This window comes from Hibiscus syriacus, unplaced genomic scaffold (genome assembly GCF_006381635.1).
Source record: "Hibiscus syriacus cultivar Baekdansim isolate YM2019G1 unplaced genomic scaffold, ASM638163v2 tig00009009_pilon, whole genome shotgun sequence".
Classification (NCBI taxonomy): Eukaryota; Viridiplantae; Streptophyta; class Magnoliopsida; order Malvales; family Malvaceae; genus Hibiscus; species Hibiscus syriacus.
Window position 1 is genome coordinate 53,443 of NW_024062181.1, and position 27,348 is coordinate 80,790.

Sequence of the window (27,348 nt, forward strand, 5' to 3'; positions counted from 1 at the left end):
TTCATCCACCTTTAGATGAAAAGAAAACCCGAAAGCTTTTTGTACAGACCCTAAAGGCTCCATACTTCGGACACCTGGTTGCAATCACGTCAGGGAGATTTTCAGACTTGGTTATGGCCGGAGAAATGATCGAGTCGGCTATAAAGCAAGGCAAGATTAAGGATGGGGAAGCCAGTAAGAAACCTCTTACGATGAAGAGGGATGGAGAAATTAACAACATCAAATACGTCAATAAAACTGTTACAATCTTCGGCCCAAAATCAACTGTAGTTGTACCATCAGGTATTTCTAAACAAGATTTCAGAGAACCCCAAAAGGAAATAGAGCATTTTAACCATATTCCCATGACCTATAAGGAGCTTTACCAGCAACTTCTTGATACCCATCTAGTGTCACCATATCCGGTGGAACCCATGAAGCCCCTATACCCCAAATGGTATAATGAGAATGCACATTGTGAATATCACGGCGGTGTCCCAGGGCACACAATCGAGAACTGTTACGCATTCAAAAGAGTCATACAGAAGATGCATAACCACAACTGGATCGATTTCAACAACTTGGGGGCATCCAAGTGAGGAAGATCATTTCATCATTTGAGGCATTATGTTTGAATCTGTTTTTTTTTCTCTTTATTTTTCTCAAGTTTTTGTAAGGAATTTTTAAATAAATTTATGTTACTTTCAAGATGTTAAGCAATGAATCACATTTGCAAACTTGCAATTCTTTGAATATCATTTGAATTAAGAAACTTTGTAAATGGTTCAAAGTTACAGATCTCTGACAAAGTAACATGATCTAAAACAATGACTTTCTACCTTACCCAGAATATACACTCAAACACCGTACCCTATTTTTGCAATTAAACCTTCTCCTTTCATAAAGTGCAGATAACATGGGGCATTATTTGCTTATGACAATTACTACACTTTTTATTTAAGACGTTCAGTGATGATAACGATCTTCACAGATGGAATAGTCAAGTAAGTGAATCTAGTTTAGGTCAGTTGCTTGAAAATTGAACTCTAAAGATGAAATTTTTGACTTTCAACAACACCTAGACTATTACAGGTTATTCTTGATAATCTTAAGAAATTAAATCCGTAAAGCTGAGTTATTCCACTAAGGTAATTGGTTATAGAGGAAACTTGAAAGCCCTGGCCTTATGAATAGATTACGTTCAAACCATGACATTGCTCGAACACTTGGCAATTTGGTGTTTGCTCTACTGCTATTATCCGACCGAAGACTTTATGAGGAGATGAACCCTTTAGTGAACTTGATAAAACTGATTATAATGTTAAGTTGTCCCTCTAAAGCAATTTGCTAAACACCCAGGCTTTATGGATTCAGCTAGCCAGATAACGGCAAATTAAATCAAATTTATCTAAGCAAGAAATTTTTGGTAAAATTGACTAAGGGAGTTAAGGAACACCTGTTATAGTCAACTACACACGAGCACTCAAGAATTTCATTTTTAGACCGATATTTTTTGCACTGCCTTTGTTAGAGGAGCCTACAAAGCTTGAACAAATGGAAGATTTCAGAGGACTGAAATAAAAGGTCTAGTAAGTGATCATGTTAGTTGCGTCATTTTGTCTGCACCCAATTGAAATGCCAAGGCATATTGCGATATTTAAAAAAATGACATTTTGAGTTACCAAAATCTTATAAAGGAGGCCAACCTAAAGCCAACTCATCAATTTGAACATTTGTCAAAGAGCTGTAACTCTGAAAGCATTAAAGGAGCTCTTGATTCCTTTGATATTCTTTGAACTCACGTTTATAATTTGATTCAATTGCGAATAATATTTTTGAGCATTTTTATCATTTTCTCTCCTAAAACAAGAAAAAGGAAAAAACGTTTTCAAACAGAACTGTCTCAGATATGAAAGGTCTATAAAGCCAAAGCTCGAGAAGGAAATGGGACACAATCAATTCCAAGGACCAGACTGACAGACAAAGCACGAGACTCCATCCAAGAGATAACACATAATTCATTCATGTTGCATGCATCTTAGACATACTTAAGTGCATCACATTCATCATTTATGCATACATGATTTTTTGCAGCTTTTAGAATCAAGTTTCAACTTCAGGATGAAGGATACTCGATTCACAAGTGCCTTTGAAGAACGATGGTGGTTGCTTAACTCAGCAGTGAGAAGCTACACCTCAACCGACTTGACATATCTACAGATCTCAGAACCAATTTCAGATAGGTTCGAGAACCAATTCAGATCAAATCCAGTTCAGCTCAACTCAACAAAGAACAGCATGTTTCCAGTTAACACTTTCAAGCCAGATTTCAATTCCATGACGGAAGATATCCAGCGGACAGAATTTATCAGTGGACTTTCCCGTGAAGATGAGTCATCCAAAAAATCATATTACTTGGTTCAGACCTGCTCAGAGGAACCACCTGAAGAACTATGACCGGCTTAGACCTGTGAAGGGAAACCATTTTTTTAAGACAACATTTGCAGCATAACTTAAATTAAGAAGGGTTATCTGCCAACCAAAGAACTTCGAGTTCGACTACGCTCAGCTCCAAGGCGTATCATTTGCAACATAACTTAAGTCGAGAAGGGTTATCTGCCAAAGACCCCCGAGTTTGATTACACTCAGCTTCGAGGGCACATAATTTACAGCATAACTCAAGGCTAGAAGGGTTATCTGTCACCAAAAGACCTTCGAGTTCGACTACGCTCAGCTCCAAGGCATATCATTTGCAGCATAACTTAAATCGAGAAGGGTTATCTGCCAACCAAAGACCTTCGAGTTCGACTACGCTCAGCTCCAAGGTGCATCATTTGCTGTATAGCTTAAGTCGAGAAGGGCTATTTGCCAAAGACCCCCGAGTTCGATTACACTCAGCTTCGAGGGCACATCATTTACAGCATAACTCAAGGCTAGAAGGGTTATCTGTCATCAAAAGACCTTCGAGTTTGACTACGCTCAGCTCCAAGGCATATCATTTGCAGCATACCTTAAATCGAGAAGGGTTATCTGCCAACCAAAGACCTTTGAGTTCGACTACGCTCAGCTCCAAGGCATATCATTTGTAGTATATCTTAAGCCGAGAAGGGCTATCTTCCAAAGACTCTCGAGTCCGATTACACTCAGCTTCGAGGGCACGTTATTTTCAGCATATCTTAAGTCAAGAAGGGTTATCTGCCAATCGGAGACCTCCGAGTTCGATTACGTTTAGCTCAGAGGCAAACCAAATTTACAGCATAGCTCAAGGCAAGATGGGCTATATGTCGATAAATTTGTCGAGTTCGACTCCATTAAGCTCGATGACACATCACACTACTGTCCGATTGCAATCAAGGTTTTCAAGTCGAGAAGAAAACCCGGGTTAACCGTGCCTCAGAAACAAGGAAAACGTTTCCCGGCAGCATAGCTTAAATCAAGAAAAGTTATCTGTCAACGAAGACCCTTCGAGTTCGCTTTCATACAGCTCAATGAATTATCAACCACATGGTAGAATCAAGGAACTACTTTTCATTCGAATTTTCCAAACAAGGTCTTTAAACCGAGAAGAAGACCGAAGGGAAACGAGAAGTCGCATCCTGATTCAAATCCCGAACTACGGCTTCAATTCAATATCATTTTAGGATGGACACGACTTCACGACGAAGGAGCCATTCGAAATACCATTCGACAAGGAGTTATTCTATTCAATCTTCAACTCCACCGGACGGAAACTTGTGTCTTTTTATCTTTGTCCTATTTTTTATTCCACGAAAAAGAACAAAGAGGGGCAGCTGTAGTCACTCATTTTCGTCCATATTTGGGCTTTTTAATTATTTATTTTTATTATAGTAATATAGTATAATTTTTAAAAAATGTTTTTGAAAAATATAATATATATAGTTTTCAAAAAATATTTTTTGAAATATATATTATATAGTTTTTTTAAAACGATTTTTAAAAACTTATATCTTATATACAATATATAAGTTTTAAAACATTTTGAAAATTATATAGTATATACTTTTGAAATCATTTTGAAAATATAATATATAGTTTGTAAAAAACATTTTTGGAAAATTTTTGGAAAATTTATATAATATCTATAGTTTTAAAAAATTTGGAAAACTTATATAATGTTTTTAAAATCATTTTTGAAAACTATATAATATAGTTTTGAAAATGTTTTTAAATATAATATATAGTTTATATTTTTTGAAACTTATATATATTATATAATATATATTATTATTAATATTTATTTTATTTTATTTTATTTTATTTCATTTTATTAATTTAAATTAAATTAATTTGTTTTGTTTTGTTTTGTGATCCAGATCCAAAAATAAGTCCAAGAGAGCCAAGTTGGGCCTGACCCAACTCAGAGGTTAGATTAGGGTTCCAGCGTATGTCATAGTTCCGTAATAGAGGATTAGGGTTGACAAAACCCTAAGATATTATTTAGGTCAACACAGATTGCAACGGTGCCACACAGAGGTAACATAATAGTCAAAAGGCGAAACGGCCGGCCAAACATCCCGACACTGACCCATCCCGGGATGAACGATCACACATGCTCGAGAAGATCGGGCGCAACAGCCATAATCCCAACTATTTCGGGGCCAACATCAAGCACATCGGGGCTATAAAAGCCCGCGATATCAACACGACCAAGGGGGACAAGAGAAAACCGGGATATCATCGGAAAATACCCACAACATCGAGTCGTCATCACAAACAGAACAACATTAACAGTGAACAAAACAACAACAACCACAACCAAACCAAAAAACATAACACAGAAAACGAACCGAGAACATCCAGATCCATAAACGGTGCCACAAAAACAGTAACCAACAACCCAAAAAAAAAGAACATCATCAAACTTATACACCAAAGGCCGAAGCCCCACAACAAAAATCAAGCAAAATATGTGAAAACTAAATCGGAGAAGCTCCCCCGGAAGAGAAGGAATCGTCGGAAAAAGGGTAAGGAACAATAACTTCATGGCTAGATCTGCTCCGATCTAGGTGTTTTCTCGGTATTTCGGGGCTAGAATCGGGATCTCGGGGGTAAGGTGAGTCGGCGGTCAGAGTGGTGGTGGTCGGTGGTCGTTCATCAGCTGATGAGAGGGCATTGAGAGAGCTAGGGAGCTTTTCTCTCATTTGAGAGAGATGATATCTGAGAAAATGGTGAGAATGAAGGGGAGAATAATGATTTTGGGTATTTATATACCGAGGACTAAAGTGCAAATAGAGGATTCTTAAATCTTTTCCGCCATCCCTGAGAAACTCCAACAAATCAGAGGTAATTAATTCGAATTAAAAGTTTTTAAATTTAAATTTTTTAATTTTCGCAAATTAAGACAACCGATAAATTAATTGGTACCGAAAGGGCGGTTCAAGGGTGCTAATCCTTCCTTGACCGTAACCGACTCCCGAACCCGACACGTTTCTGGTACAACGTAGATCAGGTAAGACGGTGTCCGACCTACCTAAATTTATTTTAAAATGGTCGGTGGTGACTCTAACACTTTTATTTCAAGTCGAAGCCCAATTCTGGGCCCCACCAAAAGATGGTTCCGACAAATAGGTTTTTAGAATACGCGAATCAACCTCTCTTTTCAAGTGAGAAAGGGAGAACGATCGGAGAAAAATAAGAGGACGAGGTGAGAGTTTTGGAGAAGAAAGAAAGTGAGAGTAAAGGAACTCAATTGTCGGCGCAACTGTGGAAGAGAAAGCGATGTCAGGATCTTTGGCGAATGATACCATGTGAGAAAGATGTCATGGAGGAGATGACAAAATGAAGCTTTTATTAATGGGCATGAAATACTCTTTATTACACCAGCTTATATAATAGATGTGCCTTCAAGTTTACTCTACCTCTATAACAAATTCAAAACAGACTCCAACATTCATAACAAACTTTAACAACTCACTCACACATACAATGCTCATATTAGGAGCATATGCACACATTGCATATTCTAGAATACAATCGTGTTTCTAGATACTCTAATACACAACAAGGTTTACCATTAAACAAAATGTCATTCCGATACAACCAAATAGACCACAATTTCAAATAGGGCCATGTTCCATATTGGCCTCGATGCTCTCTTAACCGGCTGCGAAGCCCAAGAACAGATGAGACATTTTATACTACCCAGAACAATAAACATGATCGATCAGTGGGAGCACCACCTTTTCCAGATCTACAAAACTATGCTGTAATGACAAAACAAATGATCAACTGATTCCACCTCTTTGTGACACAACACACAAACGTTAGATACAACGTAAATACCATGCTTTCTAATTCAAAAAGAGTCAGGACCCTTTGGAGCACTAGTCTCCACACAAAGGCCTCCACCTTGGGTGGGGCGAGGTTTACCCAAACTAATTTCTACACCGGATCTTTGTCAAGTCCTTCACACACAACACTACTATAAAATCTTCTAAAGGAATATATACCATCTCCAGAGAGTTTCTATACTAGATGATCGTGTGACTCGCTACCGCCTCCTAAAACATTTATCACCATGGTAAGCTCATCCCAAATGGGAATCTCCCAATCAAACGATGGCCGATGCAACTCTATATTCCAATGCCAAACTCTATTTTGCTTAGAACCAAATGATCTAATTTTCTTGATTTTCTAACAGCGACAGAAAAAATTCGGGGAAACGTCGCTTTTAACGAAGGAACCTTAGTCCAATTGTCCTCCCAAAACTCAATAGCACTACCATCTCCAACATAGCTCCTGGTATTTTGGAAACCTGTGGATGTATCAAGCGTTCGTAGTAGAGATGCATAATTCTACTACAATTTGCTAGATAAAGTTGTGTAAGAAATTGGAGGAATAGTACAATATCCAAATAGTGAATGACAATGAGACAATAATGAAAGCCGCTGAAAAAGGATTAATATTGAAAAGAAGCCATCTTTATTGGACCTCATGGGCAGTTCAATGCTTAGATTTATGTCGTGAGGATATTGGAAAAAAGTGTAACGTAACAAAAGTTTTAGAGGAAGCAAAGAAAGTGACTTCATATATATAATCACATTTGGACTGTTGATTTGATGAAAAAAGTATACTCACGTTAAGCAGATTCTTCGCCCCGCTCTTAATCGATTCACTACTCATTTCATACAACTTGAGGAGATAACAAGGCAAAAACAAGGGCCGAGAGAAATGTTTAACTCAAAAGTTAGTATTTTTTATAATTAGTTAATATTTAATGATTTTATTAGTTTCAATTTTTAAATAAGTTAAATTATGTTATTGATTTTTTTATTATAAAAATATAGAATTTAGAGAATCAAAATAGGGACAACAAAAATCAAGATCGGCTTACGAAACCAAAAAAATTGTATTAAGAAAAGATTTTTGGAAAAAAAACCATTGATATCATTAAAGTTTACGAACCTCTAGTCAAATTGTTGATGCTTGTGGATTGTGATGAAAACCCAACCATGGGCTTTACTTATGAGGTCGTTGATAGAGCCAAACATGCAATTAATTAAAATTGTCAATATTCCACCGAGTATGAAAGAATTATTGACAATGGCTGGAATTTTATGCATTCCGACTTGCATTCAGTTGGTAAGATAAAATATTTCATATAATTAAGAGTTATTTCCTCAATAATGAATTGAGCATATTCTTATAAACTATGATTAGATTATTTCCTCAATCCTCAATTTTAATTTGGGGTGGAGCATTCTGAGAATGTATTAGCAGGAACATTATAAGGTACAAGATCAATGATTGAAATATTAGAACATTTTATTGATAATCAAATCAAAATGGTTAATCAGGTTAGATTCAAGTATTGTATTTGTAACTTAGTTAAATAATTTGAAATTGAATTATATTTTTTCTTTTTTACTTAAACTTTTATTTATGCAATTGTTACTATTTCAAAGTAAACGCGAGACATTCGGTACTCCACAAGCACAAAGAGCCTGAAATCAAATGAATCCGAGTAAATAGTTAATTAAATTATTTACTTTATATTATTTAATTATATTGTACATTTTGATATTAGTTTGAAATTTAAATAATATTATGCAACTGAGTGATGGATGATATATGACACATTTTAATATTAGTTTGAAATTTAAATAATATTATGCAACTGATTATCAATTTAAGTACTTAGTCAAACAACTTCTGCATCAAATTGTGAACGAAATTGGAGCACATTCAACTATATTCACACCAAATCAAGAAACATGTTGAAGTACAAAAAGCTTGAGACACTAGTGTTTACATATTACAATATGAGGCTTAAAATGAGGCATCAAAAAAGAATGTGCATTGATGATATAAACGCTAGTTACAATCCTATCAGCTTTGATTACATCTTTGAATATTTTGATCCACTATCATAATGGCTTTAGGAGAGAGAGAATCTATTATTAGATGGTGAAAATGTCGATGTGTTGCATGTCGATACCTCAGATGAATAAATGAATATTAATGATCAAACTCAACAACAACATTTATCCCATTCAAGTTTTAGTGCAACGCCAAGTCAAAGTGGTGGACTCGATGTTGGAGATTTAAGTCCAATTGATGACGATAACAGATAGAGTGGTGATGAAGGTGAAATTAGATCTTTTGATTGGTATAGAGTGAAATATGAAGTTCATTCTGGTAGTGGACAGTTTCATGAAAGGTCAGAATTTGGAGGAAATATATCTATTGCATCTAGTAGATAAAGAAATGAATCCAGATCTCAATCTAAAGGAAAAAGGAAATGCACCAAAAAGAGTACTTTTGAAGGTTCTTTTTCCGGTAGGAGATCGACTTCTAGTAACCTTGGGTATAGTGATTCATCTACTAACACTCATGGTTTTTATCCACTAGGGCAATTTTCATATTTTCAACATTCACACAATTATTATCCACCATTTCCTCATTATGGTATGTCATATCAGCCTCAAATGTACCCTCCGCTACCGATGTATCACCCACCTTCATCTCATATGTATCCTCCTCCTCAAATATATCCTCCATCTCAATTATTTGAAAATCAAGGAGAAAATGTTACATTTTTTGGATATATTTTTATACAAAGGCCACATAGATCAAGTAAAGATCACTTTTAAGGTGAAGGATCTTCCTCGTCATTCCACTAATTGGTGAAACTACTACTACCCCATTTTTAATGTATGTTTTACCTACCAAAAGAATCTATTTCTCTATGTCATTTAGTTAATTAATATTTTTTACAATTTTAATTTATTTTATTTGATTGGTTTCAGACTAAAAGAGAGACATTTATAATGAAGAGCCTTGAACATCTTAACATAGTTAGGTTGCATGAATTATATGTTGTTTTAATTATTGTACATCATATTTTTATATTATTGTTTCAATGAAGATTGTTTTCTTACTTTAATTATTGCATGAGGTATGTGTTATTTTTCTTGCTTATAGTGTTTATATATCTATATATATATTTATGTCATTTTCGCTTAGAAAACATTCTAAAAGTCATTAAAAATGATTCCTTACCATTATAATTATAATTATTATGTTTTAGGATAAATATACAAAATTTAAAAAAAAAATCACGACCGTGACACCCGCACTAACCGCAATGACATCCGTTATGTCCACAATTGCGATACACGCGACGAGACCGTAAACGCTATTTAAATACCGCTCTGCATATGTAAGAGGTATGGAGTCCCCAACCAAAGAGTTGAATCGGTGTAGCCCAAAGCTATAGGATGGGGTGTTATGGCCCAACAACTATATGTGTGTATGTATTTGAAGGCTGAGATGAAAAGCCTGAACAATAGGTGTGGGCTCAGAAATGTAGCGATGGAGGAAGCAGACAAATTCGGACGTTGTTTTCCCACAAGATGAAAAGCAGCCAAAGCGCTAATTCTCACGCCTTGAAATGAAAATAGATGGCCATTATCAGACTAGTGTAAACTGTTAGATAAAACTAACTGCAGATTAGTTGGTCAGTTGGGACGGTTTGGCTTTGATATTGAGCTATATATGTTGTTGTGTTTAGAGTGATTGGGCTCATGGAATTATTTTCAGTAATAAAGAAATACTTTTCGTTTTGTGCTTGGCTCTCTTACTTTACTTTTAGTTCTTGAACTGTTATAACTACCAGTTCGTCGTTGGTGATTCTTGATGCATGTACTCCGGTGATCGGAATCTTTCAGCCATTGCCCCCACCATCCTGCTTCCCCAAAACAACACCAACAAATTCCAGTCTGAAGAAACAAAATCACAATATTAGCTGATCGAATATCTGAAGAACTACGCTTTGTCCCTTAACAATCATGGAAACTGATCGAGCAGCTTGCATGGAAAATGTCAAGCGTTTGGTCGTTAAGGTCAGTTTATTTCTTATATCTGATAAGATTTTCCCAATATCATTCATGACTTCAAACTTTGTATGCCAACAAATTTATCATCAAAATAACTATACTATTAGCGTTCTCCTCAAGTTTTGGAGCACTCTTTATCACTGATTCGAAACTACTTGGACGTGCCTCATTCATCTTCTTTGCATATTCCCCTCTCCCTTTCTCTTCTCTGCCACTCTCATTCTCCCTCCATGGATCCTACCAGCTTTTATGACTCATGTATTTGTCAAGGTTTCTGTTTTCTCACCACCCCCCTCCCCCAAAAAAAATTAAACTTTATATTGCTTTTTGTTGTTTTTGATAATGTGGTCTCGATTTGGTGTTTTTGAATAAGAGGGAGGAATTTGATTTATGGATTTTGATTAACACAGGTGGGAACAGCCGTGGTGACTCGACATGATGGGAGATTAGCAGTGGGGAGGCTTGGAGCTTTATGTGAACAGGTAAATAATCAAAGAGTAGAAGGGTACAATGGGAAAGATGAAATTTTGATTTTGATGTTCCATTTAGGATTTTCTCTCTCTAGGAAAGGGATTTTATGGCTAATCAAAGTGTTAATTTTGTTTTGAATGAATTTGTTGCTTGCAGCTTAAGGAACTAAATTCTCAAGGCTATGAGATTGTTTTAGTTACTTCAGGTGCTGTTGGTCTTGGTCGTCAAAGGCTTAGATACAGGAAATTGGTTAATAGCAGGTTCCATTCCTTCAAAACCCTTTTTTCATTTTTTTTCCTTTTTGTGTCAGGAACACTGATCAATTATTGCATTTTCAGAGACTTTGAATTAAAAAGATTTGATCTTCGTGTCGTAGCTTGGCTGACCTTCAAAGTTCACCAGTTGAACTTGATGACAAGGCTTGTGCTGCTGTCGGTCAGAGTAGCTTAATGGCTCTTTATGACACTTTGTTTAGCCAGGTGAAAATGAATAGGTCTCTAGATTTATTTTATTCTGCATTTAGCAGCCTATTGATTTCTTTTCTTTTCTTTTTCTTTATGTTTCACGTGCTTTAATGTGCAACTCAAATCTTTATGCAGCTTGATGTTACTTCTTCACAACATCTTGTAACGGATACTGATTTTAGGAATGATAGCTTCAGAACGCAACTCTCTGAACAGTGAAATCATTATTAGCGATAAAAGTTGTTCCTGTTTTCAATGAGAATGATGCAGTCAGCACTCGAAGAGCACCTTACGAGGTACACAATTCCTTTCCCCCTAGTTTGAATCATTCTTTGTTGTTCATTCTCTTATAACCAAGAATGTTAGTGTTCCAACATATTTTTGCATTCGTCATATCTAGGATATTAATGCGGCCCTTTAGAGCTAAGGTGTTATGAACTGAGGAGAATAGAGAAGGAAAAATCGAAGAACTGAAGGTTTTAGAAAAGAAAAGCAGAGAGATTTCAGAAATCAGAATTCATTCATTCATCAGGTATCTTTCTCATTCCTTAGTACACAGTTTTTATTTGATTACAATGTACTATAGCAAATAAGAAGAGGACAACTGTATAACTAATTCTCTAACAAACTCCTTGCAGTTGGATATTTTCCTCCTTTGGGCTGTTGACTGGATCCACGTCTGAGCCCATCTCCTCTGCCCAACTCTTCTTCTGCTGCAGCTCCAGGTAATTTCCTCCAGCCCTCTCATTAGAGATTGAAATCCCTAATTCCCTTATCTCATTTCTCTCAATCCCTCCCCTAATTCCCTCGCTTCAATTCTAATCTCCTCATCCTGGTCTTCTCTTACAATCGTGACAATACCCCCTCCATCAGCAGATCCTTGTCCCCAAGGATCGAATTCAGGAAACTGGGCACGCAAGACTGTATAATCTTCCCAGGTATCGTTTTCAGCACTTAAATTCGTCCAACGAACCAATAATTCAGTAACAACACGGTTATCTCGTTTGATAATTTTTTTGCTTAAAATTTTCTCAGGAAATACTTTCAGTTGCCCATCATCTATTACCTGAGGAGGGTCTGATGAAGCCACTGTCTTCTCTCCCAGTTTCCGCTTCAAGAGACTGACATGGAAAACAGGATGTATTTGAGCAGTTTTTTGTAAGTCCAATTTTATAAGCAACCTCACCAATCTTTTCGAGAATTTTGTAAGGGCCATAAAAACGGGCTGCTAACTTCAAGTTTTTTCTGATTGCCAGGGAAGTCTGCCGATATGGTTGCAGTTTCAGGTACACCTCTTCTCCCACATCAAATATTCGTTCACTGTGATTTTTATCAGCTTGTTGTTTCATACGGTTCTGGGCTTGTTGTAACTGGCTCTCTGTCTTGTAATAATGTCTGAACACTGTTGACATTAGATTCAGAATACCATAACATTGTAGGGGGTTTATATCCATAGAGTGCCTCAAAAGGGGTAATTTTAAGTGTTGTATGATAGTTTGTATTGTACCACCATTCAGCATGAGGTAACCATCTTTCCCATTGAGTAGGTTTTACGAAACACAGACCCCTTAAGTACTGCTCAAGACATTGATTCACTCTCTCAGTTTGACCATCCGTCTCAGGATGGTAAGTTGTGCTAAAGAGTGTGCTGGTTCCCAACTGCTTCATTAGTTCTTTCTAAAAAAGACTAGTGAAGGTCTTTTCACGATCTGAAATGGCCATCTTAGGCTGACCATGAAGCTTATAAATCTGATGTAAATATAATTTAGTTACTTCCATCACAGTATAGGGATGAGAAAGTGCTAAAAAATGAGCATATTTAGTCAGTTTATCCATTACTACTAAAATGCAATTCTTATGCAAAGAATTAGGTAAACCACCAATAAAATCCATAATTATCACCTCCCATGCTTATTGAGGAATTGAAATTGATTGTAGCAGCCCAGGTTTAGCCACATGCTCCACCTTAGTGCGTTGGCAGACTTCACATTTTTGTACATAATTAGAGACCATGCTTTTAAGCTTAGGCCAATAAAAATAAGATTTCACCCGCTGACATGTAGCTTGAATACCCGAATGCCCAAAATGAGGAGAGTCATGTAAAATCTGTAGTATCTTCAATCGTAAAGCACCAGACTGTCCGACATAAACTCTGTTTTTGTAACGCAACACCCCCTTTGAATACTTCCAATTTGGAACATTAGCAGTGTTAATAGTTACTGCTCGAATGTATTCTTTAGCATCAACATCATTTTCATAGCTTTGTTCAATGTCCTTAACCCAAGTCGGAATTATAATCATGGCACCCATCTTTTGACACTCACCCACCTACACAAATTGTCTTGACAAAGCATCAGCCACAACATTAGTACGCCCTTTTCTATATTGAATTGTTTAGTCCAAACCCAACAATTTAGTCAATCCTTTCTTCTGAATTGTTGTTGTGAGTTTCTGCTCTAACAAATATTTCAAAGGCTTGTGGTCTGTTTTAATGATAAACGGACCACACTCAAGATAATATCGCCATTTCGAAACTGTCAACAAAATAGCCAAATATTCCTTCTCATAGATAGAAAGGTCCATGTTTTTAGGGCTTAAAGCTTTGCTAAGGTAAGCCAAAGGACGACCTCCTTGGGATAAAACAACCTCTATACCTTATGAGCTTGCATCAGTTTCTAAACAAAATTCTTTAGTGAAATCAGGAAGAGCCAAAACTGGAGCCTTACACAATACTTCCTTCAATTGATTAAAGGCTGTCAATGCTGTAGGAGTCCATGTAAAACCATCCTTTTTAACATCATTGTAAGTGGCTGACTAAGTGCACCATAGCCTTTGATGAACCTTCTATAATAGCATGTTAGCCCCAAAAATCCCCTAAGAGATTTTAAGTTTTGAGGAATTGGCAAATTTTTCATGGCAACAATTTTTGATGGATCAGTGGAAACCCCTTGAGCATTAATAATATGGCCTAAATATTCCACTTGTGGTTGGCCAAAGTAACATTTACTCTTCTTAGCATATAGCTGATGTTGAGTCAATATTTCCAAAACTTTTCTCAAGTGTAGTGCATGAGCAGACAATGTAGTGTTGTACACTAATATATCATCAAGAAATACCAGAACAAACTTTCTCAAATAGGGAGTGAACAGATCATTCATAAGAGATTGAAATGTAGCAGGTGCATTAGTTAGAGCAAAGGGCATTAGCTTGAATTCAAAATGTCCATGATGAGTGCGAAAGGCAGTTTTGTAGATGTCTGTAGGCTGAATTCGAATCTTCCAGTAGCCAGACCTTAAGTCAAACTTAGAAAAATAGGTTGCTCCATGTAATTCTTCTAATAAGTCCTCCACCACTAGTATTGGAAACTTATTTTTTACTGTCTGATTGTTTAATTGTCTATAATCGATGCAAAATCTCCAAGAACCATCATTTTTCTTAACAAGTAAGCAAGGTGAGGCAAAAGGGCTCTTGCTTGCTTGAATGACAGAAGCTGCTAGCATATCAGAAATTTGTCTTTCCATCTTTGCTTTTTGATGATGTGGAAATCTGTAAGGCCGCAAATTGACCGGGGCTGCACCCGGTTTAAGTATAATTGAATGGTCGTGTACTCGTTTAGGAGGTAATCCTTTAGGTTCATCAAAAACTCCTGCAAATTTTGCTAATAATGGTTGTAGCTCATGAGGTACCTGCTACTCATCAGTTTCCATAGTTAGGAAATAAATTTCTCCCAATAAATCTGGATCCTTGGCAGTAATCTTTTTGCATTTTGTCATTAGAAACTATTTTCATAAGGAATGGTGTTTGATGTCCTTGAATAGATAATTGTTGTCCCTCCTTCTCAAAAGTAATAGTCATGGCATTAAAATCCATAAGGATTGGATTATATTTGCGCATCCAATCAACTTCAAGAACCATATCACTGCCTCCTAGATTAAGTACCCGAAAATCATGAAAAATTGATGGCCTTGCATAATCCAACATAATTGATTGCTCTTAGCGGAACTGAATAATTTCTCACCATTAACAACTGTAATGGCTAGTGGTTGAGTTGAAACTAACTCAATACCAGCTTTAGCCCACTTAGGAGTGATAAAGCTGTGTGTGTTGCCACTGTCAATAAGAATATTGGGAGGTTTGGCTTTGACAAAGCATTGAATTCTAATTGTAGTATACCCAATGCTACCTGTGAGAGCATTGACTGAAATTTCCAGATTCTCATCTTTATCATTTGAATCTCCCAAAACCTCTTCTGTTATGACTGCATCTTCCTGGTTATCCAATTCCTCCATAGCATTCAATTGTCTTAACTTGCATTGGTGGCCTGGTTGAAATCGTTCACCACATTTGTAACACAAATTATTCAATCTGCGATACTCCAGCAAACTGTTCTTATTAGGAGGATTTGGTAGAACTTTCTGTGTTGTTGGAATAGCAGCAGGTTTGTTAAAATTTGTTTGGGTGGGATAGGGTGGGAATCTTGAATTTTGTTTCTGTCTTTTGCTTTCAAACTCCATTAAAATCTCATATAATTTCGCCTGCCTACAAGCTTTAGTTACTTCTTTAGGGTTGAGAGCTTTGACCCTATGTTTCAACTCCTCCTTCAATCCACTTATGAAAATGGATACAAAAAATTCCTCCCCCAAGGTTGGATCTGCATTAGAATGAAAGGTTTCAGCTCTTCAAACCTCATTTGGTATTCTTCCACTGTTCCTTTTTGAATTAGCTTACTAAATTCATCTATGACATCTGCATACTGCATATCACTAAATCGATGACATAAGTCTGCTTCGAACTCATGCCAATGTACTCGATTTTTTTGCATGATATAACCATCAAACCATGATTCAATTTTTCCCTCTAAATACATTGTAGCTAACTCAACTCTTTGCTCTTCAGGAATTCCAAAGAGGTGAAAGAACTTATGACATTTTTGCACCCAACCCCTTGGATTAGTTCCATCAAAATTCTTTAGCTCTACTTTAGGCCTAGGAAGTATAAATCCAGTGTTTCCTACTGCCCCTCCCTGAACCATTTTGGCCCCATTATTATCCTTTGTTTGATTTTCCATCCTCATATTTGATTGATCCATTTACGACTCATAGGGTTTAGATTTGAGGATACTTGGTTCATCCATATTGTACGAGAATATGGACTTATCATTAATCACTGTCACCATCACCTGTTTCTTTCCATCAACCTTAGTTTGAGTAGGCGTAGCAATCTGCTCCTTTTCTGAGTTTGTCATGTCTTGCTCATCGTTCCTCCCCGTTAATATTTGTAGGACTTGTTCTATATAGGCTTGATTGGCGTTCATCTTCGATTCCAGATTGTTTAGACGGTTGTTTTGCTCCTCCCACCATTTTGGAGGTTTTGTTTCATCACTGGCTTGTTCTACCCTTTTTGATAAATCTTCAATCTGCTGTTGAATGGCAGTAAGTTCAGCCGACTCTGCCATAACTTGATTCTTTTTCTGTTTTCCCAGTTTGCTAATGCCAGGAAATTAGGCTCTGTATACAAATTGTTATGAACTGAGGAGAATAGAGAAGGAAAAATAGAAGAACTGAAGGTTTTAGAAAAGAAAAGCAGAGAGATTTCAGAAATCAGAATTCATTCATCAGGTATCTTTCTCATTCCTTAGTACACAGTTTTTATTTGATTACAATGTACTATTGCAAATAAGAAGAGGACACCTGTATAACTAATTCTCTAACAAACTCCTTGCAGTTGGATATTTTCCTCCTTTGGGCTGTTGACTGGATCCACGTTTGAGCCCATCTCCTCTGCCCAACTCTTCTTCTGCTGCAGCTTCAGGTAATTTCCTTCAGCCCTCTCATTAGAGATTGAAATCCCTAATCCCTTTATCTATTTTCTCTCAATCCCTAATTCCTCGTCCATTTCCCCCAATTCCCTCTCTTCAATTCTAATCTCCTAGTCCTGGTCTTCTCTTGCAATCGTGACATAAGGCCTTCAAGTTCAAGCTTCATCCTTTTTTCTTAGTTCTATTCTTTCTTTCAGTCTACTTATTTTGTTTCTGACAAATTGATTGGAAGTGTTATTTCAGGTTTCTTCTGGGATAATGACAGTTTGGTTGGTCTCTTAGCTGCGGAAGTAAAAGCTGATCTTCTTGTTTTGTCGAGTGATGTGGAGGGCCTCTACAGTGGACCACCAAGTGACCCGGGCTCAAAGCTGATCCATACATATATACTTATTTTGTCTGTGTTGCTGCCTTTGATATCCAAGTTTGTTCAATTAATTCTTTTGCAGAAGCTCAAATTTCATAAATCATTTTGTTTTAAAGATTACTGCTCTTGCAAAATCTATCCGTGTTATTGCTGACATAGAAGAGCCTATTGGTCGTATTCTAAGGAAAACAGAGGCAAGAAATCCTCAAAAAAAGAAAATTTATGGAGTGTGCCGATTTGCTTTCCCCATCACCATACTAACCATTTACTTTGACTGCCTCTGGTGCAGCTTGCTGTTGGACTCATCTTGGAGAAAACATCTAGTCCTCTATGTGTCCTGCTGATTATATTTGAGTTTTGACCTGATGCCCTTGTTCAGGTAACCGACCATTTACCTTACAAGGTGTTGTGAGATTAATAATATCTTCTGAATTTTTGGCTTTAGTTTCTCTTTCATCTTTAGGGATAATTACCCAACTGGTGTTGGTAGTTCATGGTGTTAAATACTTTTCACCTAATCCTAGGCACACTTAGCCAGATGTCATGTTCATTGCTGTTGAATACCACTGTTTGTCATAGTCCAGTGAGAAATCATCTACTATTTGGCCTTTTATGAAAGCCCGTGTTCTTTATAGTCACATTCCTTCTTTGTACTTCAGAGTCTAGTGCATTATTTTCTCTTGCTAGATGGAACATGGGATATTGAAGTTCAACACTGCTCTATTTGATAATTGCATGAAGAGTTATTGTGTTCTACATGCTCTCTAGCTTTGGTTGCTTTTATTCTTTGTATCTTTGGGTTAAAAGCTTTTTTCGTGATTATTTTACTACCTTTCTTCCCTTATGGTTCAACAGATAGCTTCACTAACCATTCGAACTATTTTTCTCCTCGAAATGATTTCTTCTTATATATTATCAGAACATTACTTCAGTCATGCAGGAGAGCATTGGAGACAGACTTATTGGACTTGTCGCTTCAAGAGAGGATATTCTTGATTTGCTTAAGGTGAGCTGCAGGATTTTGAGTTCATCACAGATTTTTGATTCGTGATGGTTTTTAAGTGATTCTATTTTGCCACAGCTCGACGATGTGATAGATCTTGTGATCCCCAGAGGCAGCAATAGTCTTGTTTCTCTAATTAAGAGTTCGATGAAAATTCCTGTTCTTGGCCATGCTGGTAAGAAAAATATTTTGGATCTTTGACGCACTACAAAGTAGAGCTTCAAACTGAACTCTCAACTTTTCATTGCAGATGGAGTTTGTCATGTTTATGTTGACAAGTCAGCTAATGAGGATATGGCCAAAAAAGTTGTTCTGAATGCAAAGATAGATTATCCTGCAGCATGCAACACAATGGTAATTTCATTTTTTACACAAAATTTCTGCTTCTGTTCCTATAGTTAGACGGCATATTTCATGCATATGCCTTTCTGTTTCATGCTATAATTTTATCCTGCACAATTCTCTTATTTCTTGATGTAGTTTGTTTATTTGAAGTTTCTTAACTATGCTGTGTTCAGGAAACGCTTCTAGTCCACCAGGATTTGTCAAATACAGGATTGCTCAATGAGCTTCTTGCGGAACTCCGACTTGAAGGTATGCTTATATGAATGGCTTTTTAACTAACCTAGTGCATTCAAATTATACATCACTTTACAGTTTTTTAATATGCTAATCCGATTGATTTGGCGGTATTCATGGCATTGTTTTTACATGATCATGTAAAACCTGTTCTGTTAAATGTAGGTGTTACGCTTTATGGTGGGCCAAGAGCGAGTTCCTTGTTAAAACTTCCCGAGGCACAATCATTACATCATGAGTATAGCTCACTGGCTTGCACAGTTGAAATTGTGGATGATGTGGAGGCTGTCATTGACCACATACACAGGCATGGAAGGCATGCCATGTCTCTTGAATTCTTTTTTGTTTACTTTCCGTTGCTTTATGTATGTCATTGAGTTGTTAGCTTCCGTTCTCTGAATTTCAAATAACTTGCTTTTTCTGCAGTTCTCACACCGACTGCATTCTCACTGAAGATAGAAAAGTTGCTGAAACATTTTTGCACAGAGTAGACTGGTATGCCTACATCTAGGCTGAAGTTATTCATAAAGTAATGGCTCATTTCTTTTGCTTGTCATGTTTGAGTGCATAGAAGCAATAAGTTGTTGATGTCGGTGCTATTGCAATTCACCGTCCGTTTTTGTTATAGCGCCACAGTATTTCATAATGCAAGCACACGATTCTGCGGTGGGGCAAGATTCGGACTTGGTGCTGAGGTAATCAATCAATCTCCCGAAATTTCTTGTGTTGGACATTTTCTGAAGTGTTTCTATTTTGAAGCATGGGTTTTAACAGGTTGGAGTAAGTACAAGCAGGATCCATGCCCGAGGTCCAGTGGGAGTTGAAGGATTTTTAACAACTCGATGGTATTGATCTCAACTTCCACTAACTCGATGTTGTTTATGATTAAAATATGCTCGTGTATAGTAGATGTTGTAACAAGAAGATGGGTGTTGAAAATGTAGGATATTGAGTGGTAGTGGGCAGGTGGTGAAGGGTGACAAAGGGGTTGTTTACAGCCACAAGGATCTTCCTCTGCAAACACAAGTATAATCTGCTCCAATCCAACCCTGAGAGATGAAATGAAATGTTTTTGTTTCTTTTCCTTGGTTCTCTCTATTATCTTCTATATTTTGTAATATAGAACAGCAGCAGTGCTCATGTGTCTGCGCATTTTCTGCCTTCCTGTTGTGTTTCCGGATTTTTTGTCCGGATCATGCTTGGCACAGAACACTGTACAATTCTCCCTCATCAGATTTAATGGATATGTTGGTAATTCAAACAAGTATTATCATATATTAGTTGGTTGTTGGTTCTTCCAAATATGCTCACAATTCATATGTAATGAACAGACTAAGCAAATATGCTCACAATTCAAATATTGATGAGCTATTCTTTTCCAGCAAAACACAAACGGAGAAACCTGGGGTTACTGAAGGATTCTTATTATAATGAGTTAAAATTACACAAAAGAAATTAAAAGAAAAGTTTAGAGCGGAGGGGTGGATTGTCTACATGACTATATCCCAAGAATTTTCAATGAACATGGAAGAAAATTATACATAAAGAGAGAAAAACAGTGATCAAATCAAACACTTGCTATATTTCCTCAGATTTCACCATCCCAGAGTTCTTCCATAGTCCTATATGCACCGTAGGACTCGTGCACGAATGATTCGCCTTTTATTAACTTCTCCTGAATCTCACAACAACGTAGGAATCATCAAAAGACTTGTTCAGATAAAATTCTGTAATTCTTACAATATGCAACATAAAACAAATGAAACTGTTACTACATGCCTGTTCAATAAGAGAAAACCTTGGAAGCAACTCTTGAGGTATAGACCAGTTAATTACATCAAGGTTTTCCTTCAACCTCGCCTCACTTATGCTCTTCGGAAGTACGCTATGACCCATTTGTAGTCCCCAACGTAGCGCCACTTGCGCTGCCGATTTCCCTACTTCCTGTGCCACCCATTTAACAAAAGGATTGTCCAACACCTTCTTCCTCACATTCTCTCCGGCTTGAGAACCCAATGGTGAATACCCCTAACATCGAAGACATTAGTAACTCAAGGCTCAAAATAAGACGAACATAAGGCAGGGGGCCAGTTTCGTACCGACAAGTGAATCCCCTTGGAATCACAAAATTCATGCAGCTGTGGCTGCTGCCATACAGGGTGAAGCTCCACCTGATTGACTGCAGGAGTTATACGTGCCACTTCCAATAGATCCCGGAGCTTATTTGCTGAGAAATTACTCACTCCAATAGCCTTAGCCTTACCGGAATCATAGAGTGCCTCCATTGCTCCCCATGTCGCAGGGATGTCTGGTTGCGTAAGATTTTCTCCCTTCACAACCATTGCTCCCCTTTTTGCACTCACGGGCCAATGTATCTTCAACATTCATCACAATTAGCAACCATAATTTTACCTTTCTTCGCTTAAATTCTATATGCACAAATTTATGTGTTAGACATACTAGATAGAGATCGACATAGTCCAGTTGCAAATCCTGCAGAGTTTTATTCAATGCCTTTGGTACATCTTCAGGCAAGTGATCAGTACACCTAAAAATCCAATGTAATGCCAAATGATCAAATTATGGTAGGACTAAAGCTATAAAAGAAAGCATAGCAGAGGGACCTTTTATAGAATTTGACCAATAAAAATGGCTTAAAACAAGCTCACAAACCAGAGTTTTGAGGTGACCCATACGTCCTGACGTCTCACCATACCCTCGTTAAACACTTTTTTGAGAGCAGAACCAATCTGAATTGAAACACAGACACAAAACAATTTGTTAGTACGAGAATGTTTTCGAGACACCCACACAAAGCACAGACAATGCTGGATTTATGTAAAAACATCACCTCTTTCTCATTGTTGTACATTGAAGCACAATCAATATGTCTATATCCAACCTGAATTAAAAAAAAGAAGATAATTCAATTGAAAACCGTGGAAGAAAAACACAAAAAGAGACGAGAGAAAGAAGAAAGAAACCTTGATGGCAGTAGTGACAGTGTTTTGGATAACACCATGTTTGGCACCGTAAGTACCTAATCCGACAGAAGGGATCTTAGCTCCTGTGTTTAGTTCAAAGAATTTGATCCCATTTTCTGCCATTTCTCTACCAAATGTTGTTGTTGTTGTTGAAGAGAGATGACGCAAACACAGCAATTCCAAATGTTTCAAATTACAACTGTCCAACACCTTTGGGGTTGTTTGTTTTTTCTTTACTATTTTTTTCTAGGGAAGGTTTGACACTTGTCGAGACTGCATTGGGGTTTTAATTGTTCGTTAGGGTTTTCAGATGGAAAGTGGGAACTATACCCAAGTGGCTAATACGGGTGTTATCCATTCACGTGAAATCTTTAACACACATGCACAACAACCGACTCAAGATCAAACATCAACTTTATATATATAAGTTTATTAAATATTTAAACTCAACATTTAAGGAAGAAGGTCTAATTTATTTAACATTTGAGACATAAATGGTTAGACTTAAATATTTTCAACATTTAATCAAGTGATTTTTTTAAATTACTGGTATTTGATTAATTAATTAATTTGAATTAGATGTTTTAAAAATTCACTATAAGATGACTCTTTCAATTCAACCTAGTTTGTTTTATTTATAATGTCATAGATCGAATCTCTAACCTTACTTGAGGGTCTAAAGCCTCATCATACTAGATCAATTGATTATTAGTAATCATGCTTTGGACTATCAGATTGGATTTGTATACGCGGTTTGCATTCGACGATATTTTTCTCACGACACTCGACTATGATTTGTGGTTTTCGATGATCTTTAAATAGTTTGATCCCCTATTATGGTTCGTTTTCCAATACAATCAGATTTGTTTGTATCTATCTTATGCATGAGTTTTTTTGGATGAATTTTAACTTTTTCTTTGTATGGTCCTTATATGATCTCAAGTGACTAATTTCTTGTGTTAATGGTTATAGAGATATCTTCTAATTATATGTTCATTGTAATGTTAGAAAAAAATCATCTCGGATAATCTCGGGGATCTGAGCGAAACTAAAAAATAGGTCCATATAAAATAAAAGTATGTTCTATTACTTTGAATGATTAATTTAGTATTAAATTAATAAATCATAGAAAATGATTAAATTAGGGTCTCAATTATAAAGGTAAAGAGTGAGATTAAAAAAATTAAGGGCCTCAATTATAAAGGTAATTAAAAAAATAGGGGTCTCAATTATAAAGGTAGAAAGTGAGATTGAAAATTAGGAGCCTCAATTATAAAGGTAAAAAGTACGACTGAAAAAATTAGGGATTTCAATTATAAAGGTAAAAGTGAGATTAAGAGAATTAGGGCCTCAATTATAAAGATAAAAATTAGGGGCATCAATTAAGAGTTTCAATTATAAAAGTAAAAAGTGAGATTACAAAAATTAGGGGCATCAATTATAAAGATCCAAAAAAAATAAAGACCTCAATTATAAAGATAAAAAGTATGATTGAAAAATTAGATATTATCTTTTTTCCTAATAAAACTAATGGTTTCTATTTTCATTTTAAAAAAATCATAAAACTTAGTCAATAAAATGATTAATTGTTTGGTTTAATATCGTTGCATAAGCAACCATTGGGTGTTATTGTTTAGGGTAAATTACATGTTTAGAATCTAAATTATTATTTTTATTCTGTTTTAGTATTTAAACTTTATTTTTTAAATTATATTTAACACTTAGTTTAGATTTCATTTTGATACCCCACCGTTAAAAACTTAACAGTGATGTTGACATGTCGTCATAAGATAATATCACATCATCATTGAAAAAATGTTACGTCAATAGTTCTGTTAATTTTTCAGCAATAGAGTACCAAATTGAAATCTAAACTAAACATTAAATATGTTTTAATAAAAAATAAAATTTAAATACTAAAATAGAACAATAACCCTTAGATTAAACAAATTCATGGTAAATGAACGAATTTAACCCCTTTTATTTTTTAATAGTGTTTTTATACTTTTTATTATTACTAATGTTTAAAGTTGAAATATGTCAATATTTAATATTATTTTAAATATTAAAAATAGTCTTTGAATTAAATATTTATATTAAATGTAGTAGATGGGAGTCGAACAGAAAAACTGAAATAATATAATATAATTGGTGCAAGATGAAGAGAGAAGGCGGTTGAATGAATGTCGGTATAAGTTTTGATTGTGGCTCGTGAAGGGAGCTTGTTTCCATGCAAATATACTCTTAGCTGTCATAATAATACTAAACAAATTAATCTGGATTTTCTTCCTCGATATTCTCTCTTTCCTTTTTAAACAATAATTTGGTATTTGCAACCCACACATGTTCTGGCTGACACTCTCATCAGCCCCACTCTGACCCACACTCTAGGCTGTATTGTAGTTTACCAGACCCTCAGTACCCTTTGTTGTTGTTATCAAGCAATGGCGAAACCCCAATGAAGACAAAACCCAACCAATCGCCTTTAAAACCCTTCTTACACCCATATAGAAATTGGTCGAAGCCAAAGCCAGCCATCTCACTTTCCTCTCTTTTCACCATCACATGCATCGTCCACATGCAAAAAGGCCCTGAATCTCATTAAAACAACCTTCAACGCTTTACCTCTTTAATGGAAACTAATTTGTCCTCTATCCCTTTATATACCTTTGGTATACTCATTCTCTTAGCTTTATAGTTATAGCCCCACGCTTCCCCTCTAAAACCTATCCAAAACTCAAGCTCTTGTTGTTCCATCAAGCTTCAGATTTTGAGTAAATACCTAAACCCCTAGGCCTCCGGGATTTTAACTCTCTCGTCTTGTGCAATAAACAAGAGTGTGTGTGTTTGTTAAGAGATTAGACAATGGAACAAAAGATGCGTAGATAGAGGATATAGGTGGTGGCATAATATTCTCTTCAATAATTAAACAAATAAATAAAAGCACATTGTAATATCATTTTACAATACTTAAATGTAATGATTCTCGGACCTGGTGGCAAATTTGGAAGGATTATAAAGAGGAGAGAGAGAGAGAGAAATATAAACAACTAGATCAAATTATGTGAGATCTTAAGATAAATATATAATATGATAATAGCTAGTAGAAGAGAAGAGGAAAAGGGAATGCATGTTACCATGCATCTGACCTTATTCATATGGCTTTGAATTGGAATATCCATCTCATCTACTTAGACAAGTGTTGCGTTTTTGTGTGTTTAGTTTTGTAAATTGCTTGTGGAATGTCAGTGTGTGATGGGAAAAAGAGCTTATCAGTCATCACGACGTTCCATGCAGTTTTTTTTTGCAGGCAGCCCTTCTCTCACTAGCTGTCTAACGTTTACATTCATTTTTGTCAAAACCCACACAAATATATCAAAAACATTCCATCCTATTACTGAATTTGCAACATGCAACTGATATATACAGCTGTGTACCTTTTAGTTTACAGAATCATGCCTTGGCACATGAAGCAGATTGTCTTAATCCAAATCAGAATAGATGATAGAAGCTAATGTCAATGAATATACATTCACGTGTTGTTTCAATGAAGACAAACCCTAGAAAATCAAACCAAGGCCTGCAACTTTCTATGGAAAAGACAGGCATAGTTATTATCGACCTTTGAATTTCTTTTGCGTCTATCTACAATACCGTCAAAACTGATCCAAAGAGCAAGCTAATTCAATCATATCCATGGTGATGATATAAAGTATTATCTATAATAAGAAGAGAGTGTTTTTAATCCTTCATTTTTCAATTATATATTACTTTTGTTACACCATGAGAGAGTAATTATTCAAACTCAAAGCAAGGATGTGTTGACACATGAGGTTACACGTACAGACAACATTATGATCATTGTAGAAAGGACCACATTGAAGTATGGTCTTGTGATGAAACTACCTTAACTTGGGTCGACGACCAAGCCTTAGCTCAAGATCTATGTCGTCCTCAGCTGAAATCGGTTTGAGGAACAAGGCTAAGGTCATGGGTGTATGATGATCACCGGTTCTCTTTCTCTTGCACCCGACGGTGTTGTCTTGTGTACTGCCAGACGTAGCGGGGCGTGTTTCTCGAACAACTAGATTCAAGCTTGCGGACAAATCAGTAGTTTGGACATAATCTGCTTTAACCCTACATTCAGATTCTAGGATTCTTGGACTCTTGTCTCCTTCATCAGCCCTTAGATCAGAGAAATGGTAATATCTGTCAGCTGCCAAGTTTGACAATGATTTTGGGGACTTGTTGGGGCTTTCTTGGACCATTGGTGAAGAGAAAGGAGGAACTAAAGTTGGTTCAAGACAATTCTCTTTAGTAGGTGGAAGATGAGTTCCATGATTGGAATTAGGGCTAGGGTTATAAACAAAGTTACAAACCTCATCAGGCTGGCACTGAAAACCCAAAGGTACAAAGGGATTCTGAATTTTATTCTGATGATTTTGATGATCATCATCGTGGGGATCACCAGGGGGGGATTGCTGTAGCCTAGCTCTATCTCTCCTGTGGACATTCATGTGACCTCCTAGAGCTTGAGCCGATCTAAACTCTCGCCCACAAAAGCTGCAAGAGTAAGACCTCGGAGGCCATATACATCCTCCGAGAGGCCCAGCTGCATCTTCTGCAAAAGCTTGCTCTTCCCATGAATCATAATACGCAGCCACGCTTGTTGATGATTGAAGATGATCATGAGAACTCAAACCATCTGATCTCCCCTTTGTCCACGTCCAATACCTTGATTGCTCCATTGCACCTTTCGATAGAAAAACGCTGAAATCAACAGCTTAAACGAGGAGGGATGATTGGACTAAGAGAAAGAGTGAAAGAAAAGTTTAAATCAAATCCAAAAGATGAGCTAAAAGAGCTACATATTAGAATCTAAATTTCTTAGGGGAAGATGATTTTAATCGCATATAAGAAGCTATGGTTGTTTTCTTCGGGAGGAGGAATGTCTTACAAAACTACAAGTGTGGGTCCTGAATGGTGGAGTTACTTCTGGGATGTATGTAGCTGCTTACAGACAAACTGTGAGTCTCTGACTCAAATCCAACCTACAAACTTAGCAAGAGAGATGGCACATACATGTCTTCTTTGGACACTATATTATCATTCCTTTATTTTTCCTATTATCTTAGATAGCTATCATCAATTAATTACTTTTAACTATTAATGAGAGAGTAAATTTGATATCAAAGTTAATATTTTTTTCTGAACAAAGTTAATATTTACTTTTAAATATTTATTATTCCAACGTATACAATTTATCACTACCTCTAAGGATGGAGTTACGATCAAATGTTGAGAGGGACAAAATTACTTTATATCAAA

General features: G+C 36.3%; 2 protein-coding genes, 1 long non-coding RNA gene and 1 pseudogene across 3 annotated transcripts; 2 read left to right on the forward strand and 2 right to left on the reverse strand.

The window, feature by feature from the left end:
- Positions 1-10,434: 10,434 nt before the first annotated feature.
- Positions 10,435-20,300, forward strand: LOC120202728 (annotated as a pseudogene).
- Positions 11,939-12,348, forward strand: LOC120202825. The gene is made up of 3 exons (XR_005523754.1): positions 11,939-11,997; positions 12,149-12,210; positions 12,308-12,348. It is a non-coding gene; the product is annotated as an uncharacterized LOC120202825 (long non-coding RNA).
- Positions 20,301-20,444: 144 nt separating the features above from the next.
- On the reverse strand, positions 20,445-22,226 carry LOC120202826 (aldo-keto reductase family 4 member C8-like). Its single transcript, XM_039203185.1, has 7 exons — positions 22,021-22,226; positions 21,888-21,938; positions 21,710-21,786; positions 21,497-21,584; positions 21,136-21,411; positions 20,816-21,064; positions 20,445-20,711 (listed from the first exon to the last, which is right to left on the reverse strand). The coding sequence occupies exons 1-7, from the start codon at positions 22,141-22,143 to the stop codon at positions 20,625-20,627; spliced, it is 951 nt and encodes a 316-aa protein (XP_039059116.1). The 5' UTR covers positions 22,144-22,226; the 3' UTR covers positions 20,445-20,624.
- Positions 22,227-25,780: 3,554 nt separating this feature from the next.
- Positions 25,781-27,083, reverse strand: LOC120202827 (zinc finger protein 10-like). Its single transcript, XM_039203186.1, has one exon. It carries the CDS (start codon positions 26,766-26,768, stop codon positions 25,923-25,925), a length of 846 nt encoding a protein of 281 aa, XP_039059117.1. The 5' UTR covers positions 26,769-27,083; the 3' UTR covers positions 25,781-25,922.
- Between the last annotated feature and the right edge of the window lie 265 nt (positions 27,084-27,348).

What these genes read in the sequence shown, in the direction of transcription:
- LOC120202826 (XM_039203185.1), bottom strand. Translation starts at nt 22,143, where the DNA reads ATGGCAGAAAATGGGATCAAATTCTTTGAACTAAACACAGGAGCTAAG. An exon ending in TGGGTCACCTCAAAACTCTG is followed by an intron (nt 21,585 to 21,709) that starts GTTTGTGAGCTT and finishes TTGGATTTTTAG; the next exon opens with GTGTACTGATCACTTGCCTG. An exon ending in GGTTTTCTCTTATTGAACAG is followed by an intron (nt 20,712 to 20,815) that starts GCATGTAGTAAC and finishes TGTGAGATTCAG; the next exon opens with GAGAAGTTAATAAAAGGCGA.
- LOC120202827 (XM_039203186.1), bottom strand. Translation starts at nt 26,768, where the DNA reads ATGGAGCAATCAAGGTATTGGACGTGGACAAAGGGGAGATCAGATGGT.